Source organism: Alligator mississippiensis, chromosome 2 (assembly GCF_030867095.1).
Source record: "Alligator mississippiensis isolate rAllMis1 chromosome 2, rAllMis1, whole genome shotgun sequence".
Taxonomy (NCBI): domain Eukaryota; kingdom Metazoa; phylum Chordata; order Crocodylia; family Alligatoridae; genus Alligator; species Alligator mississippiensis.
The window spans coordinates 206,159,497-206,178,833 of NC_081825.1; the positions used below are offsets into that span (position 1 = coordinate 206,159,497).

The window sequence follows — 19,337 nt, forward strand, 5'->3', positions numbered from 1 at the left end:
AGTAGATTGGCACTGTAGCCATTATCTTCTGATGCAGTGAAAGGTCTCATTAATAGTATTGGTTTTAATTTACTTTGGAGAAAATATAAACTTGTCTAAGGGACAATAACAAATTCAACTGCTTATCCATTTTTATTCCAACCAGCCATTTTCTGGAGTGGCTCACTTCCAGATACTGCTTCATTTTCTAAAAACATAAGCAGCTCAGATGTTAGTCACTCACTTGTTACTAATTCTGGGGAGTTTATTTGTGAGTCTGAAGCATCTTGTACAAAGCCCCGACTTTAGAGATTTACTACTACTCAGAAAGAACATAAAGGGGAGACTAATTCATGAGAGCTCTTTATGATTCTGTGGTATCTCATTAAGACCCGATTATGAAAAGACACTTTAGCAGTGCCTGGACCAAACTTTTAACAAAGTGAGAGGGTCCAGTGTGTGCTTGGGAGGGAGGCGGGTGAGGTTGGAGGAAGTGTGTTTTACTGGGGAGATTGAAATAATAGTCTATAGGCGTACAACCTCTACGTTTCAATAAGGAAAATTGTCTTTTTCTGACATCCTGTGGAATCCAGAAGGTTGAGAGAAAGAGAAGGGGGGAAAAAAGGTATGCCTTATCCTAAGGAAAGGCATCAGCATTACTTACTCCTATATTCCTTGCTGCTGCATCCAGGCTCAGTAACCCACTGTTTCCAGAAAGGTTCCTGGAGCTACCACCATTTATAGCACTTGACACTTTGCATATGAAACAGCGGAGACAAAGAGCTCTGCAAGCTTTTCTGTCATGTCAGTCTGAACCTTGTGTATGTGCTAGCTAGAATCAGGTTCCTACCAACACCTTCCCTTGAGACTCAAAGTGAAACTTTTCTGCTTTTTTTTTGCAAGCTGTGCAATAGAGATGTTCAACAGCTGAGAGAGGGGAAGGGGTGAGGGAGGGCCTTTAAAAAGATTGACTCCGCATTCCAGCTGCTGATCCAGATTTTTTCTTTTGTGTTTAGCAGTTTTGAAGGGAAAAAATTGAAAGACATTGGGAAAAACATAACTTAGTAAAAAATATTATGACATCTATGAAAGTTCTGTTACAGAAAGAAAATGAAGTCTGCTATGTATACTGTAAGAAAGAAAGAAAGAAAGATTGTATCACAGTTACATAAAATACTAGGGAACTGCATTAAAGTATAGCATGATATTTTCAAACATTCCATACTAACCAATAAGAAGAAGGGTTCCAACAGCTAAACCTCCACCTAGAAACAAAACAAAACCAAGAACAAAGTAAGACTACATTTTAGTATAACATTAAAGAACAATTAAGTTCTCTTAGTTTATAAATCAAAGAAAGGTGATACAGTGAATTTAAAAATGTAAATGTGAACAACATTTTAATTACCTTTGCAATACTTCCTACAATTCTCTATTATGAAATAATTACATATTACATGTAATTATATATTACACATTACAATTACTTTCACAATATATTGTACTACTCTTTTTATGGTGAAAAGATCCTGCAGAGTTCTACCCAACTGAACTTAAGTACCGTTATAACAATGTAGGGCCTGAGCCAGCAACCCATTCCTTTAGTTGTAATATTCATGAGAGTAAAAATTAATGAGAGTAACAGGATCAGACATCTATTTATAGTAGAGGTTTACAATACTAACTTTGTGCCCAACAAATAAATGTGCAAAAAAAGGGCTCACTGAAATCCCACTGAAGTTGCTGGGCAAAATTTTAGCTTCTTTAAGGGAATGGTAAAATTCCTGTTACCAATATGAGAACTATTATTTTACATATACAGAGATGTCACAATATATCAAGCAAAGTCAAAATGAAACCGTTCCCTTATTGGTGCTGCCTTGCAAATATATGTAGGATTGGACAAACATAATTAGTTGAAGTATTTGTTAAAAGAATAAAAATATGCTGTACATTTTTCTTTAAGACCATTCATGTTTTTATTTTATCTTTATAAAAGAATTACATTAACCCAGCGGTGCTCAATCTACAGCCCACAGGTTGGATTCTGTTGCTGTATGGGGGATCAACAACAGCACTGCCTGGCGTATCTTTTTCCTTGACGTAGCTGATCCACTTCATGGACCTCCTTGCTCCTCCCTTTCATACCACAGGTGCTGTTTTACCAGAGATAAGCTTTCTTCCTTTCTCCCTTCCCCACTCTTTTCCTTTCCCTCTGACATTGGCAACCACTTCCCTTCCCCGATTTCCTTACAGGGAGTGGTGAGCCATGGTGCAGCCAGGTCCCAAGTACCTGGCCTGCCACTCTAAAAGGTTAGGCAACACTGTACTAAGGTGTCATAATGTATTATTCACTGATTATCAAATAGGAAATAATAATATCCATATTACCACACATTCTAATCTCTATGGATTTTAATACAGAACATAATATAAAAACACAGGAATGGAGGGGACCTCCTTGGTTAGTGAATCTAGTCCCTTGCTATCATAAGCAACCAGGTTATATGAGTATATACACTCACTGAACTTTATCTTAAAACCAGTTAGGTTTTTCACACACATTTCTAAAAGCTAATGGTGTATCTGCAAGATGAGCTAAATTAAGACGAACATATTTTTGCCTTATAACTACCTTAACAGGACCAGTTTTCTTGCTTCTTAACTCAGACCCAAGACTAAGATATGCTACTGCATCAGTCTCTTCTACAAAGAGTAACAACATTTATTAGCCCAAACACAAATTTATATAGGCATAATTTTGGTAATGAAGGTACGGAGGGAGGCTTAATAATTTGCTTGCCTGCTAAACAATTAACATTTTTCACCAGACAAATAAAGGTAAGTAGAGAGAGAGAGAGAGAGAGAGAGAGAGAGAGAGAGAGAGAGAGAGAGTGCGCAAAACAAGCTCTGTCACTTGAAACTCATAATCTAGAATTATACCCATGTCTTATATTGGGTGAAAAAGATTTAAAGAAAAAATTTTGGATTTCAAGGTATTCCTATTCTAAAGAAACCAGAGCCAAGAGACCAGGAGCTCTCGAGGACTCTGGGGCGGAAAAACCTATTAAGGACAGCACCCAAGGGTCTGTCCAGGAAAGGTGTGGTCTCGGCGAGCAAGACCACTCCTCCATATTGTTTAAGTTATTGAGGTGGGGGAGAACACAGAACAACCCTGGCCAGTCTACAGCCACCACCAGGGCCATTAAACTCATCTAGGAGCTGCAACTGGTCTAATCAGGTTGAGACGGTACTCCAGACCACTGAGGAGTCCCAACTGTCTACCACATGGCATATGACCAACAGGTTGGCGCTTAGAAGGGGACATGGAGCCCAAAGGACATCTGTCCAGAGAGCTTTAGAGACTTCAGTTCTGGGATTTCTTAAGTGGCTGGCTCATACAGGAGCTTCCCACATTATCCGTTAAGAGCAAGATGTGGCAGGCGAGCAACAGTAATTTCCCACAGGAGACTGTGCGCGGTAGATGCTACTGCCTGAGGTAGACAAAGCCTGAGTGTGGATCACCTGGTCCTGAGCTGCTCGGGACAGTTCCTCAGGCTTAGGTGGGCACACTACTCAAAGTAGGAAGAGTTGAGGCTAGAATAACAAATGTGATTGTTGCTATTTCAAAGAAGAGACTGAGATTACGACAAGTAATAGGTGTTTTCACAGTGTGCGTGTATGGAATGAAGCAATATGATGCAGAAAATACTGGCCAATGTGATTTTTGGAAGTACAGCATTCCCAAGGAATAGAAATATATAGCTATCTATGGAATATTCACTGTTATAGTATGTACTAAAAAGAACACTTTTTTGCAGACTTAGAAATCTGTTAAAAGTATGAATCAACCCAATTTACAGGAAATATCAAGTGTATATATCTAAATAAAATTACCACTAAGATAATACTTAGTATTTGTATAACTACTTGGAACTTCAATTTTAAGCCATGTGCTATTTAATCACACTATTTCGAACTACTCAAAACAAAAGAGCTTCCAGCATGAGATGCTAAACTATTATAATGGATAAAAAATACCTATTTGGTCATGGAATATATGTAGATATATACCATAACCCACTAGAGTGCTCAAGGACATCTCTGAAAGTCCTAAGGTTTGCTGGGTCAGATATTGTAAATGCTCCCTCCTTTTGGGATAATGTCTGACATTAAAAGGAAAAAAATAGCTGCCAACGTTGACATGAAGTAATAAAAATTAAACAATTAAAAATAAGCTCAAGTAAACTGCTGCACAGTCTTATTTTTGCTCAACAGTTTCTTTTTAGTACTGAGAAAATGCTGTGGTACAGGCTTTAACTGTGACTACAAATATGTGCTACTGGCAGGATTTCACTAACAGGAGTTAATGTCATGCCTCTGTCTAAGATCTTCTAGTCTTTGTAAATGTCTAATTCAGGCCAAATTTAGAGGGTAGACTGCTTATTCATGCAATTTTTTTTTAATTTTTGCAAAATAACGGTGCCAAGCATATTATGGCAAATTCCCATACAGTATTTTGCCAATGATTTGTGAAATTACTACCAAGCAAGGGGAGAGAAAAATCTATACAGCACTCGTAAAGCTACCAATAACATAAAGACATTGTGTAGATGAGCCAGAAGAGATAATTTTCTTAAGAACAGGAGGCTTAGTGAAGGGATGCAGAGTTTTGCAGGCCTCGCATGTTACTTTCTCTCTTGAAATCAAAATGTCCCTGTCCCATTCATTGTTGTCCCTGCCTGGAATGGGAAGTTACTAAGTGCTTGAAGAGAAGATATATGCATCAGATGGCACACAAGATGTGAAGGAAGAAGTTTCTCAATTTATTTAACAAATAAATCACTAATTATGTCAGAAAAGAGAGAAATCCGAGGGAATGATCATGTAGGGAGCTCTCCAAGTGTTCTGACCCATTCTGTGCACGTAAGTTGAACTCGTCAGCTAAGTCTTACATTTATATCATCAACTAGCCAATTCCCCATCAAGAATGACATGGGGAGGGGGGCGTGAGGGGGCAGGGACAGAGCACGGTGTCCACCCCTTGCCGCATCTGGGTCCACTCCCCCCTTCCTGCTGCAGCAGTGGGGGGAGGGGAGAAGCAGACCTGGGCCTGATGCAGGTGGTGTGGGGGAGGACTGAGCCCATGGATGGGGAAAAGTCAGCCCGCCATGGCGGTGGGGCGGGGAGCAGTAGGCCTGGGCCAACAGTGGTGGCAGGGGGATGGGAGGAGTGGGCTCGGGGCTGACACAGGGGTGAGGGGTGGGGGAGGAGAGGGCCCAGGCCTGAGGGGGAGAGGAAGCCCATTCCTCCCCTCCCGCCACCACAACCATGTCGGCCCGGGCCTTCTCTTCCGCCCCCCCACCATGCCATGCCCACTCCCTCCCCCCCCCGCCCCACGCTCACTCCTCCCCACACGGCCGCTGTGTTGGCCCTGCAAGCAGCAAGAATGGAAGTGGGGAGGTACAGGTCAGCACCAGCGCATCCCGACCCTGCTCGCCCCCACCCCCACCCGCTGCCGCCGCCTCCAAGGAGCAAGGGGCTGGGGCCAGGCCAGCTTCGGTGGCATCACCCGCCCCCGCCGCAGGAAGTGGGCTCGGGGTCAACCCCTCTGTCCCCACCATCATGGCAATACTCTGCCATGGTGCCACCTCCTGTCCCAACGCTGTATTTGCAGTCTGATTGGTTGTTTCAGTCAGCCAATCAGAGTGTGAATAAAGTGTTATGGACAGACAGGCAGACAGATAGATTAAACCTTCTGTTGAGGAGGAAGTTTTTGTTTTGTTTTCTCTCCCTCCTAAGGCTCCATCTCTGCATACTAGGTTACCAATGCAAGTGTTATTTCAGTTTGCTTCAACAGAATTTGCAGGTCCTTAATGTGCATCACCTCATATACAGATGCCTCCACCTAGTAAACTGACAGAACTGAAGACATCTCCCTCCAGGCACAGAAGGCCGAGCCAAGCCTACCAGTCTTTGTACCTAAAGTCCTGTCTGCACTGAAGACTTGCTTCCAGGGCCACTGGTAACCATCACAAAGGTGTCCGTCCTTCTGCAGTCCCTTAACACAGACAGGCAAACCCTCTCTCTGTACTAGACCAGCGATTCTCAACCAGGGCACCATAGCACTGTGGGGTGCCCCGAGATCCTTTCAGGGTGCTGTGGGGTATCATGCACTGTTACATGTGTGAACATGGTTCACAAGCTAACGCCAGAGATTTTAAATTGAAATTTACACAGCATGAAAAACATACGGACCTGTTCGGGTCTTTCTGAGTTTTTGCCACAGAGGAATTGCTCTATTATTTTTCCATAGAAACGGAGTGAAAACTAAGAGCTGGCATTTTCAGAGAGGGCCCTTGAGCCTATGGAGGGAGGCCTTGAGTCTAAAGTAGTAGAGGTGTACCGATATATCAGGTGCCTTTTGGACTGGCACCAAGAAAAGCGAAATTTACACGATCAGCTATTGGCTTTTTTTGGCTGTTGTAGTTTATAATGTTCCCTGATAATTATGCATTTTGGTCAGGGCCCCTGGATGCCTAGATTCTGTCCCGGAAGCCAGGGTGACCCTAGATACCCCCATCCCTTCACCAGCGAGCTGGGCTGGGCTGGAGCAGAGCAGCTGCCGTCGTGTCCTGGGTGCTGGTGTGGCACAGCATGGAGCAGACTGCAGGCAGGGGCAGGATGGGTGCTGTAAGAGGTGCCGAATGCCACAGATGTGACTGGGGAGGGTGGAGCTGAGCTGCCTGGCCTGACCCAGTGCGACTCAACCTGCAGTTAATATTGGTTATCGGATCAGTGTTGGCTGATTAGGGTTGCCAACCTTCCAGGATCACCCTGTAGTCTCCAGGAATTAGACATAAATTTCCAGGAGGCTGTTGAGTCACCCGAGAAATCAATGATAGGGAATTCATTAAAATAAATATTAAATGTTGAATCTGATTTATACAGTTGTCCGGTGGGTTTTTAAAATGTAAAAATAATGTGCATTTGCCTTTCTGATGTAAAGTCAACACATGGTAATCCATTCTGTGATGAAATCCCCCGGAATAGATTCAAACAGAGTTGGCAACCCCTACGGCCAATATGGCTGGTTAATAATCAACCATCGGTATCAGCCAAGAAAATTTTTATCGGTGTACCCCTATAAAAACCACCATCAAAGAGCAGAGGTTCCCAACGCAGCCTGCAGCACCGGGGCTACAAAGGGTTGGCTGCCGGTCTGTAGGAGAGTTGGCTGCCGCACTGGAAGTCCAGAAGCAACCGGCATATTTGGTATCAAAAAGGGTATATAAAAAAGGGCTGCAGGTCCGCAGTATGCCAGTCACTTCTGGACTGCAGTTTCCGGCCCACAGTCACTTCTGGTCCGCGGTTTAAAAAAGGTTTGGGAACCACTGTCCTAGAGGAACTCACTCGGTGGAGATCAGTGTCAATCGCAGCAGCTGACCGCACCAAACCTAAACACAAACTCAAGTAATCAGCTTGAGCAAGAGGCTTCCCCATTCGATACCATCTTCCCACTTCCCAACCAGAGCGGCGTCTTGTAACTGCAGACTACAGCCCCCAAGTCATCCCCTGCTCGTGGGCAACTTGAGCGAGAAGCCAGACAGGAGCCGCGGCCTGTGTCACACGGGGGGGGGGGGGGGTGCGCTCTCATAGGGCAGGCAGGGGGGTTGCAGTGGGGCCCGGGCAGGGTGCTCCCGCCTCCCCAGGGGCCGCCCGGGGACACGCGCCGTGCCGGCCCGCAGCAGGGCTGGGAGGGGAAAGGGACACGGCGGGGCGAGCGGAGCCCCTGGGCACGCACCTAGCACAGCGTCCAGGGATGGGACCCCGCTGGAGAGCAGCAGCTGGCCGCGGCGCAGCGAGGGCCGTGTGCCCGGTAGAGCGGCCAGGCCCGGCTCGCCCGCCCGGCGGAAGCTGGGGGCTATCCCGCGCCGCGTCGCGCCACCCGTCGCCAAGGCCGCCATCTTGGCCGGCGGCCCGTTGACAGGGGGCCGGGCGTACCGGCAGCCCCGCCCAATGAGGGAGCGGCGCGGCGAGCCCTCGGCCAATGGGAAGGCGCGTTGTTGACGGGCGGTGGGGGTGAGGTCAGGCTTTCCGGGCAAGCGGGTAGGTGAGTGAATTAGCTAGCAAGCTGGCTGGCAGGGGAGGGCAGGTGCTGCCTGCCCACACGGGTCGGGGACGCCGCTGAAAGGGGCCTTGGCAGCGTCGGGTGCGGTGGCGGGAGCGGAGCGGACCCCCCCCGGGCCGCCCCGCGCGCTGGTGTTGCTTCGTCACGCCCCGCTCCTCCCGGCCAGGTCTTAAATAGGAGACGATCGTCTTGGAAGGTCGAAATGTTCGCGTGTGCCGCTAAACTGTCGTCCACTGAGCAAGGATGCGAATAAGTCTTTTTCTTCAGTATTTACTTGAGATCGCTCGCTGTAACTCTCCAGTGACAACTGGGGCATCAACGTGGGAGCTCTTTCTTTATTTCGAGGCAAGCAGGCATAAGAAAATGCTGATCAAGGGTAGACCTGTTTCTTTGCCTCTTGCGGGCTGAGATGGAGGTCTGCCACCCAGACTGAGATGGCTACATGATATTTAGCTGGCAGGGGAGATGCCACGATCTAGAAGGTGGTTTTCCCAGGGCAGGGGAAATACCCTAACCGAGGTCATGCAATTAAAATGGCACCGTGTAGTGGAGGGTTAAACCCTTGTCCGCTTGCAGACAGGGCTTTCTATGAGAGCCTCATAGTTAGCTTTCCAGTGAGAGGATCTCAGCTACACGCTGACTTTGTGGAAATGGGGGACTCCTCCCCAACTTGTTCCTGTGACTGTTGGCTAAGGGCAAGCGAGACTCGTGAGCATCTGAAACCCATGCCTCTGGGCCTTGCACATAGGTGCGTGCCAGTGGGTTTGGGAGTATCTGAAACCCTCGCTTAAAAGCCTGGGGTGGAGGATACTTGCTGGTTATAGTACTGCATATGGTGTTTGAATGATTGAGTTTTGCTCAATGGAAAGGATTTGGGACTGATTGGCTAATATGACCTGAAATATGAAAAATTTTCCAAAAAAATCCCCTCCAAAAGTCAGTTAAGACTCCCTGAGAGTGACTTAGGTTTTGCTTATGCTGCATCAATTTGTTGCCTCCAAAATTATCACACATGTTGAACACTTTTACTATTATTGGTTGTACATCATACAAGGGTGGAAAATATCCTACAAATATGATAATTATTGCACACCTGGCAACACTGCCTCCATTGCACTTGCAGCCTGGGTTTAGCCTCTCGCATCATGTTATCCGCTAGTAGCAGAGGCATGGCCTGCGGCCTGCTGCTAGGTAGCAGCCTCCCGTTAAGATTCTCAGTTGTGAAATGGGATCTGGGCCCCAAAAGACACCTGTGCCCCCTGCAAATATGGGCTGAAGTGAGACATTGTTTCTTTGCCTGAGAAATGCCATTCCTAGGCATTTCTGTGGTTGGGCTGTTGAACCCACGGCCCAGGCTATAACAATTTAAAAAAAATCTGATTTGAGTAGATGAGAAGATGAGTCTGTCTTGCTTTTCATGAGTTGTGGACCCCAGCTTGTGCCCTGATTTATTATAATACAGTTCCTAGGAGGTGAAACATCTGGTCAGTGCCTGCCTTTTGCATCTCTCCTTATGGGTTTTGCTGCATGCTAAATGTCATTGTTTTAAAGTTTTACTGAGCATTTGTAGTGTTCACTTACGTGTGCTTTGTGCAGGAAGGTTTCACAATATGACGGACTGGCAGACGGTAGGGCAGGGCGGCAGCTTTAGAAACCAGCTGGTTCAAAGGCATGATCTTTCATAGGCAACAACCTACTTTGTTAGATTCTAATGTGATGGGCTGTGACTTTTCTCTGAGATGAATCCTTGTAGTTGCGCAAGAGAGCCAGCGTCACAAGTATTCTTGTGTGCATCTATAGTGGTCTCTCGCATATTGTGAATTTCCAGAGAGAGTTCACAAACCACAAGACGGACCAGTCAGCAAGACTTATCCTTTAACCTATAATGAGTCCTGTCTTTCTGGTTTTTTGTCTTTAATAATTTTGGGGGCTCAAAGTCACACTTTTTGAATGTGCGGAGTGGGAAATGAGTGATGAAGTGTGAGATGCCCATGGAATGCTTGGTGTCCACTTGTAACAGTGAAATGGTTCAAAAGAATACCTGATTTTCCATTTATATTGAACCTTTCTGGGCAGCTTTAAACTGGTTTAGTGGGTTTGTATATCTGTTTCATGTTTAAATGCAGTTAAATTGGGCTAAGTGTTACATGTGTCCATCTAAGTCATCTCATGACGAGTGTGTGGAGGTGATGGAAACTACTGTGTAGCTAACTGGGTGGGAAACTATGAGGAGTCGGGGAAATGTCAGCCTTCTGCTTCTTCAGCAAAAAGCAACTGGAGGAGAATGTGCTCTGACTTGGGAGCTGTGCTTTTAGTTGATAATAAATTAGGATACGAGATGGGTAAGGAATAGAATATATTATTGCCTTCAGTCATAACAACTTTAAATACATATTTCATTCTATGATGTTAAGCAAGGATTTACAAAATCAACTCACAATGCATTTATTTTAGAAGCGCTTTAAAAGTGCTATATTAAGATGGTTATTTCACAGGTATCTTTATAAATATGTAAGTGAATGTTGGGAATAGACAACTCTGAGGGGAAAATGAGTGGGGTAGCCTGCTTTCCTACTCCAGCCACGAAGGGAGAAGAAAAGAAGGGCAGTTGGCTATATCCTGGGGTCAGAAGAGGATAAACCGAGTTCAGACTTTCACTAAAGAGTGAGTTAACACACATATTAAGGTAAATGGTCAAAAACAGTTGTTTGGTAATTTCATACACACAAGTATCCAGATACTTTACATAAAAAAGAAAGCTGAGTAGGAAACGGAGAATGGTTCTTATACTTGCTGGAAGTAAAAGTGCAGGATCTTTGATGCCTCTATAAAGGTAATGGCAAATAACCATAATCTTAGTGTAATATAGTACCTCTAAAGTGCTTCTAAATCAAATACATTTTGCATCGATTTTGTAAATCCTTGCTTGACATTATAGAATGAAATATGTATTTCTTTTTATATTATGATTGAAGGAAATAAAAGTGTGAGAAGTTTACTCTTGGTTTTGCCTTATTTTCTGTAACTGTTTTCCAACTATATTAGACTGTGCAGTTGCCTGGGAACCAAACAGTTGTTTCAAAAAGTTTCATTCTATTTAACTTATATGCTTTTTTTTAGTATAGTTTTGGTGTCTTATACACTAAAAAGAAGATACAATTCATAACGTACATGGCACAAGAGAAACTGTTTAGTTACTTTGGTTAACAACATGGACAGCAGAAGTTAGTTGCTCAGGAACTGGACATTTAGATAGATTGTTAGGCTAACTGCAAGTTGGGAACATTTCAATTTTGAGTGGTTCACAAGACAATACATGTAGCTAGACTTTATAATGTTATAATCTTAAGTACCAATAATTGATAATATGCAAGTAAAGTTACTTTCTGGAAGCAAATTCTATTTTCAATTAAGTAAACTTTGCTTGAAACACAATTCACAGTTTAATCTCACACCCAGACACAAGAGGTCAACTTGACCTTTTTGTCTAAATTAGCGAAGGATACCAAGTTTAACACCTTTGTGGTAGCAGCTGTCCTTGAAACAGTTTACTAGAAGGGTAGACAGATGATTTTGTTGGTTAATGTAGATGGGACCTAGTAAGAAATTAATTCTGTAGTGATAAAAGTCAGAAAATTATTGTGAATTTTAGCAGTACCTGGTGTGAACTCATGGAGGTTCCCTTTCTGTTTCAGTAGAGTCTGATAAGATCCATTAAAATAAGGGATATCTAGTTTTTTGCTGGGGGTTTTTTTTTTTTTTTTTGGTGAGACTATTCACATAGTTAAAGTTAGCTGTGAGCTCAATGTATTCCAAAACTGCAATTTCTAAATGCTCTTTGAGGAAGCCTTTGGACTGTACTGTTTTTAAGACCCCCTGTATGCATTACACTTAAGGTCTGATTAACCAGTTAATCATACTTTAAGTTGTGATTCGACTACACATTCAACCAATTAATGGTGTAATTAAACAAAGAAAAAGCTACAAAGTTGTTCCACAAAAATGTGTAATAACGTTGTCGCTTGTTCTATTCATGCCATTACTTGAATGTATGGCCAGGTGCTCCCATGTGGCTGGGAGCCTCATCTACTGAGGGGCTGAGCCACAGGGGTGCACCACCCACTACCAGCCCAGCAGCTGACATGGCTCACAGTAGTGGCAGCATTCCTGGAGGAGAACGCTGCCCTGCCTGCGAGCCTCAAGGTGCAGGGCTCACAGCAGGGACAGCACTGGGAATCTTATCATTGCTGCAAGCCTTGTTGGCTGCTGAGCTCACAGCAGGGACAGAATTGTTGGTTGAGGGGGGCTCACAATGGGTAGCAGTAGGGAGAATGCTGCTGCCACTGCAAGCACCATAACTTATGAGGCTCACAGAGGTGGCAGTGTTCTCCCCATTGTGTCCCACGCACCTCATGTGTTTTGCAGTGGAAGCAGCATTCTCCCCATGGCCCCTACCATGAGCTCTGCAACCCACATCGGCTGCAGGGCTCACAGCCATGGGAGCCAGTACAAGGGGAGCCCAGAATCACAATCATCCATTGTGCAGTAAGGCACAGTGGGATCTAATGCATGATCTTTCAATCGTGACAAATGCCACACATGCGTGGCAGGAGTCATGGTTGTGTGGATTGCACATTAGCTTCCATTGTACCTTTACCTGCATGTTTAGAGGCCCTAAAAGTCCTCTGTGGGGTGATTTGCCGTTTTGTGTCTGACAGTCTCTGCTAATTCTGTTTGTAACAGTTGCCAAGGCTTTTAATGTGTCCTGATTTCTAGGCTTGTACACTTGTTGGATCAAGGCCAGAGTGGTCAGAACTTTCAAGATCAAGGCTATAGGGCAAGGAGATGGAGAGGAACATTATTTGAAGTATTTAATAGGTTTTGTTACCCTACAGAATTTTGATACAGAAATATCTGTACCATATCTACTGTATTTTTGCAGTCTTGTCTGTAGATAGTTCTGACAGGCCTTAATGATTTCACTTCTGGCAATTCACTTTTTGGAATGTGGAGCTTTGAAAGTGGGCAAACTTTTGGCATAATTTTAGAAAATGAAGACGTGATTATTACTCCTAAAAATAAATTGTCACTATCCTAAAATTAATTTCTGAGAATCAGGAAGAAAACAGATTTTGAAAGGCTTCAAGATTCACATAGCCTTCCCTCCAGGTTCAGAGAGCTTTAGAGACTTCAGTTCTGGGATTTCTAAGTGGCTGGCTCTGTCAAGCTGTCTTTCCCACTCTTCCTTCCAGGCATTAGAGTGGCTGAGTCTTTATTAGGGGGAGAGATATACCGATATGTGCTGGTTATACACAGCTGTCCATAACACTAAGACAACCAATTCATTTCAAATATAGAGTTTTCATTGCTTTTTAGATGTAGGAGGTCCCACTTCAAGTTGTTTGACAGAATGTATGTCCTGTTTGTGTGGCTTATGTGTAGCCTGAGGATAAGATTATGGTCTGACTAATGGAGATTCTGGGCTAGATAAGAGCTTGCAGTGTAAAAATTATATAAAATTACAAGAGTGGTTATGGGATAGAGAGACAGTCAGAAGATATAGCAGAAATAATGTGTGTAGTGGACTCACTGGGCACCTATACACGTGCAGAGAGGCTGTAATTGCAGAGCATTGGATCAGACTCGATTAATCAAGTCTGCTGAAGTATGAAAATTACTGCGTTGTAGCAGACTCCAGTGTCGTGTGCATCAGTGTCCCTGCGCTGAAAAATGGCGGCAGAGATGCTTTAACTAAAGCTCATTCAAGCTTTAGTTAAAGCACCCCCACCACCATTTTTCATTGTGGGGACTCTGATACACGTGATGCTCTGGGCGCTATAATTAGAGTGTCTCTTAGAGCCACTCTAATTAAAGAGTCCCCTCCATACCCCCAGTCCCAGAGCATGTGTATAAATGCTGAGTTATGTACTTCATATATTTTTAAGGATAGTAACCTGTGGATCTAGTTGCATTCTCAATGTCTTCTGGGTGTCTAGACTGCAGCAGTTCTTCAGCTGTAGATAATCTGTTCTTTTTTGGGTTGGGGGGGGGTTGGATGCAGACCTCACCATAACTATCTGTGCCTTGTTTCATCTTAATATTTGTAGAGTAAATTTCAAACATGTTTAAGCCATTGGAAAGTTGCAGTTCATGCAAAATGAGAGTTCATCATTAATCAGTGTTTTTCATGAAAATCATGTTAGACCCGTTCTTTGATTTGAGCTGATTATAAAATTATTTCTGAGCCAGATTTAAGGTGTTAATTTTCATATATGTTGTGTGGGTTCTGAGGACTTGATTAGTTTTCTTTTGTAATATGTGGTGCTTATTCTGATGAATTCTTTAGAGCATGAATTTGTATGCATCTGGCTCAATGAGATGCTAGACACTGTAACAATAGAAATATTGGATAATAAAAACTATTTTTCTTTAATTTTATTAGGGGACATAGTAAGTAAGTACAGCTCAGAATTTCTAACCTTCACTGTAACACGTACACATTTTTCAAGGGTTTTCTGGGAATGTGAAGGAGAGGGATGATTATACAATGTGAGATTTGGGCATTTATAGGAGATCCATTATTGTACTGTATTTGATCTATTTTAATAAAGCTTCTAGTAATATTCTTTCTCTGCTTGGTTTATTGGTGGGATAGGAAATTAGAAAACTGCGTTGTCATCAGTGGCATTCCACTTCATAATCTTCTTACTAGCTTCTGCCATTATATTCAAAAGCTTCTTCCCTCATCAGTTGTGGAATGTGACGGTATTAGACTGTACTGATTAAAGTTTTATAGTCAGTAAATCAGATTAGCTACTGAGTCACCTGACTAGGTAGGGCTAGTAGTCATGTGACGCACCTCCCTGCTGGGTTCATGCTGTGAGCTGAAACAAGGTAGTTTGCTTCTTGAGATGTTCCTAAGTATCTAACAGCATGGGTCAGGGATTATGATTGCAAAGAAGATGGCTTCATTTTCCTGATCTTTGTACTAGCCAGAATGGGATGGGTTTGAAAGTCTAGTATCTTCAGGCCAGCAGCCAACAACTAGAAAGAATGTTTAATCCTGGAAGTTTAGATACTGAAAGATTTGTGTTTATTTTAATGTAGGAAAAACTTCAAAAACAAGTTGCCAAACTATTCCATACCATAATGTTTGAATTTGTGCTTCAGTAAGACATACCAATTATATGATATTATATTAACATTATATGATTTCCTTTCGAAAACATTTGGATGCCAACTGAATGTTTCTCTATGGGAATACTTAACAATAGCAGTGATAATTTGGATCTAGGCTGAATTTAAACAGCTCTTTAAAAATTGAAGGGAATACATTGTTGGAATAGATTAAAACAGTATGTATTACTGTAGTTTAAGCATGCTGTATATTGAGGATTATAAAGAGTAATTGATGGTTTAATAAATGTAGAACCATAAAACAGTGATTACTAAAATAGCCATTCTAATATCTGTACATACAAATATACAGTATATTTTTATGGATCTACTGTTTGAAAGTTATAGAAATGCTGTATGTTGTTGCTGGAGCATGTGGAATACTTAAATTCATAATGCAATATAAACAAGCACTGAGATACTGTAGTGATAGGAATCTAGAAATTGGAAATAAAGTTTAGAGAATATATATAAGTATATTTATTATAAAAAGAAGTGAGGTTGTATTTCAGTTCAGATTTTAATAAAATCTAAAATTTATCTTTAACTTTCATATGGTGCTAATATGTGATTTAAAAATAACCATTTGTGATTTTTTTTTTTTTTTAAAGAGACCCTCTAAGGAAGCACATTATTTACTCGGTGATGCTTGGTCCTGAGCCTGTAATGCATTCCGTACAAGGAACTGTATCCATGTGAAATTCAATAATGATTAAGATAGATAAATAAGAGGCTGATTTTTTTTTTCAATGTATTTAGTATCCATAACTCCATTTGAATTTAAGGAGCTTAGCACCCTTTAAACCTATGCCAATTATTTCTGATATAAAAATATGTGGAGTATATAAGTGGTCCCTAGAAAATTTCACTTGCTCAAGTAAATTGTGATTAATTGTTATTCATCATCACAGAAAGGGTAGGAAAGTAGTGTTTGTGCCAAGGTTTGAAAAACACAAAACCAAAAAAGTGTCCATGCACTCTTGCTTTCTTGTGAAGCACATGCTTGCCCGAATGAGTGTTAACACTTGGGAGTTTTATAGATATGCAGGCATATGGTACATAGATTTGATTCTAGTTTAAGTTATGAGGTATTTGAATATAACTTAGGTTAGAATCAGATGACTGGATATTCATAAAAGGCAATACATACAATGTTTGGTTTATTGTAATTAATGTATGTCTTGCACTTTGCAGTAAATTCTACTAATACCAAATAAAACAAAGTACTACTTGTATAGGTCTCAGATTCATCAAAGGTGCGTGAGAACTTCCAGTGCTTCGAAATTGGGGAGTTTCGGAATTGACACAGTGATGGTTCCCAACAAATAGTTCAGCTGCGCATTAAGATATTGCTTTTTAGCTTGTTATAAGTGGAATCTATTGATCACCTGTATTTCCATTTAAAAATCAGTAGTTTCAGCAAGTGTTGTAAAATGGCTGTCAGTTTCTCACTCAGCCAGCAAGTTGAGAGTGGCTTTGAAAAGGTTAATATTGGTCTCCACACTTCAGCTGATAGGGAAGCTGACAGACATTTTGGAACACAATGTCTTCAAATTTCTACTCTGGCAAAAACAAGGCATTCACCCCAGTTTTGGAGGGCTGATTTGTGTGGGGGAAATAGGGCATCTGGTATGTGAGAAATGTGATGACGTTCTTGAGCGCTACAGCCAGCCTATGTTAAAGCCCATGCCACTACAGCTTCACTGCATTTGGTATATCCTAGTTATAAAGGTTAAAGCTAGCTTGAGTATGCCTGTGGATGCTGCACTCATACCTCTGATTGCAGTGTAAATATATCCTTTTTTTCCTTCGTTGGTCATTCTCTCAAGTTGGTGAGTTTTATTTCTTCTTCTAGTGAACCTAATTCCGGAGATGACAGACAACCGAGCAGTATTTGTGTAGAAATTTAGACAGATGTGTTCATAAGATGAATATGATGTCATTCATTTGAAGGTAGTCATAGTGGTGTAATAACTGGCTCATCTCTGATTTTCAACAGCAAGGTTGATAATCAGGCACTTTAGGATGGAAAATAATCTGTCATGTTTTGCTGAAGACAAACTGGTACTGAGGAATACTACTTTGGAAACATCTAGATGTGTGTGTATAACACTACCATTCACTTTGTACCTACCTGGATATTGTTATAAGAATTTATCAATTTGGTGGGTAATCATAATTCTTTTCGAACAGATTTTTTTATTAAAAAACCTGGATCTTACTGATAATGTCTCTGTACCACATCATCCCTTTGTTTCTAGTGTAAAAGCAATGAAGAGAGGCATTGTAGTAAATTTTATATAAGGCCCCTAGCAGATATTATTTTAATCATGTGATAGCAGGTACGCAACTCTGTTACCCAGTGGAAACACTGCATGTTATAAGTGGCTTCAAATGTAAAGGGCAATGGTGTTCACTTGGGGGAAAAACAGCAGTGCACAAGCTTGGGCTGCCAGTGCTTGTTGGCGAGGGAGCACGGAGGGCCCCACTTGTATAGTGGGAGTGGTACATTCTCTTGCAGATCCCCCATGATTGGTGGACCCCAGGCCAGGATGAGTCATACCAGGTCTCTTCTTGCCTCTTGCCACAGATTGCAATTGTACACCTGCTGGGGATCTAGAATCATAGAAAATTAGGGTTGGAAGGGACCTCAGGATGCCATCTAGTTCAACTCCCCTGTCAAAGCAGGACTGTCCCTAACTAGATCTTCCAGCCAGGGCTTTCTTGAGCTGGGCCTTAAAAAACCTCCAAGGATGGATATTCCACTGGGGGTAGGGACAGCCATTTCCCTGGGGATGTCCAGTACCAATGCTGATGATCAGCTGATCATCATGTAGGACACCTTTGGGTCTAGTTCAAGATGGGGCTGCTCTCAACTCAATCATCAGGGATTAGGCATGGGGCAGCTCCAGGATCTGAGGCTGTCTGGAACCTCATGCTGACAATCAGCTGATTGTTAGTACTGGCCTGGGGCAGCCCCAGGACCAGTTTGGCCATGGGCTGTCCTGGTCTGATCCCAACTGAGCTATAGTCTGCCCTGGCTGATTCTGAAAATAGGCTGATCGGCAGCATTGAACCCAGGGCAGCCCGAAGTCTCAAACCAAGGCTACCCTCACCTTGATGCTGATAGTCAGCTGTTTGTCATGAACCGCACTATAAGTGTAACATCTGCTAGGGCCACAAGATAGAAACTTTAGTTTGTTTTCAAAGTAGACTTCTGTGCTAAAAGTCCATTGGAATGATGTATAAGATATGATGGTAAAGAGGGAGGGGGAAAGAAATTGCAATGTAAGTACAACAAAGATGACTGAAGTTAGGAATTTTTGTGATGTAGACCTACTTCTTGTGAGTTATCAGGAATAAAACTAGGAAAAATGACCTATTTTATTTGGTAAGAAAGATGTTAGCATAATATATGGTGATGTCTATTTAAAAAAAATAAAAAAAACCCCACTTCTGTTCAGACAGGGCTGTATTTACCATTGCATGATTTGTGTTATAAGTCCAGTGATATAAGTGGACATATACTGTTTTTTGGTTAATATTGACTACTTATGTAGCTTGTGAGCAGGGGTGATAACTGTCTGTAAATTTATGGATGCTCTGTAAATAACCAGGCTAAAAAAAGGTGTGTCTGTAAAATTGGAGCCATCCATAAAACACCAAGAAATCAGAACTGATTGAAGTTCTGGTGTGTGAAAGAAGCTGAAGGCAGTGTTGAAGCACAGACAGAGCACAGTAGTGCTATCTGGTGTCCAAGGAGAAGCACAGCACTGTTCTCCGGGTTTTGTGGCTCGTGAGAGTCTCTGACCCCTTCCCCAGCCCCCAGTGACATGCTGGTGCTGGGTTCTGCCTGCCAGTAACATTGTTGGGTGGCATGGAAGCAGACTGTGGTTCTTAGAACGGGGAAGTGTTGGGATGGGGAGAGTGGGTCTGGTGAGAGTATGACTGGGTGTGGGCTGGAGGAGGGACAGGATGGTGTGGGATGCAGTTGGGTGATGAGTAAGGGGTGCTACAGGTTGGGGCAGCAGGGTGTAAAATTGTTGCTGCA

General features: G+C 42.7%; 2 protein-coding genes across 6 annotated transcripts in view; one reads left to right on the forward strand and one right to left on the reverse strand.

Annotated features, from left to right (window-relative positions):
- ELP4 (elongator acetyltransferase complex subunit 4) overlaps positions 1-7,961 on the reverse strand; it is a 254,007-nt gene extending 246,046 nt beyond the window's left edge. Inside the window, exons 1-2 of the mRNA XM_014602118.3 lie at positions 7,784-7,961; positions 1,209-1,244 (exon numbers count right to left, since the gene is read on the reverse strand). Of these exons, the coding sequence (XP_014457604.1) occupies positions 1,209-1,244; positions 7,784-7,946 (199 nt within the window). The 5' untranslated portion in view covers positions 7,947-7,961. The remainder of the gene's footprint in view (positions 1-1,208; positions 1,245-7,783) is intronic.
- Positions 7,962-8,030: 69 nt separating this feature from the next.
- The window catches only part of IMMP1L (inner mitochondrial membrane peptidase subunit 1), a 74,638-nt gene continuing 63,331 nt past the window's right edge, over positions 8,031-19,337 (forward strand). For 2 of the 5 annotated variants that reach the window (XR_009460056.1, XR_009460057.1), the window contains exon 1: positions 8,114-8,455. The gene's annotated coding sequence lies outside the window, so the exon portion shown is untranslated. The other 3 variants (XM_019476791.2, XM_019476793.2, XM_059722718.1) reach the window with 3 other exon arrangements.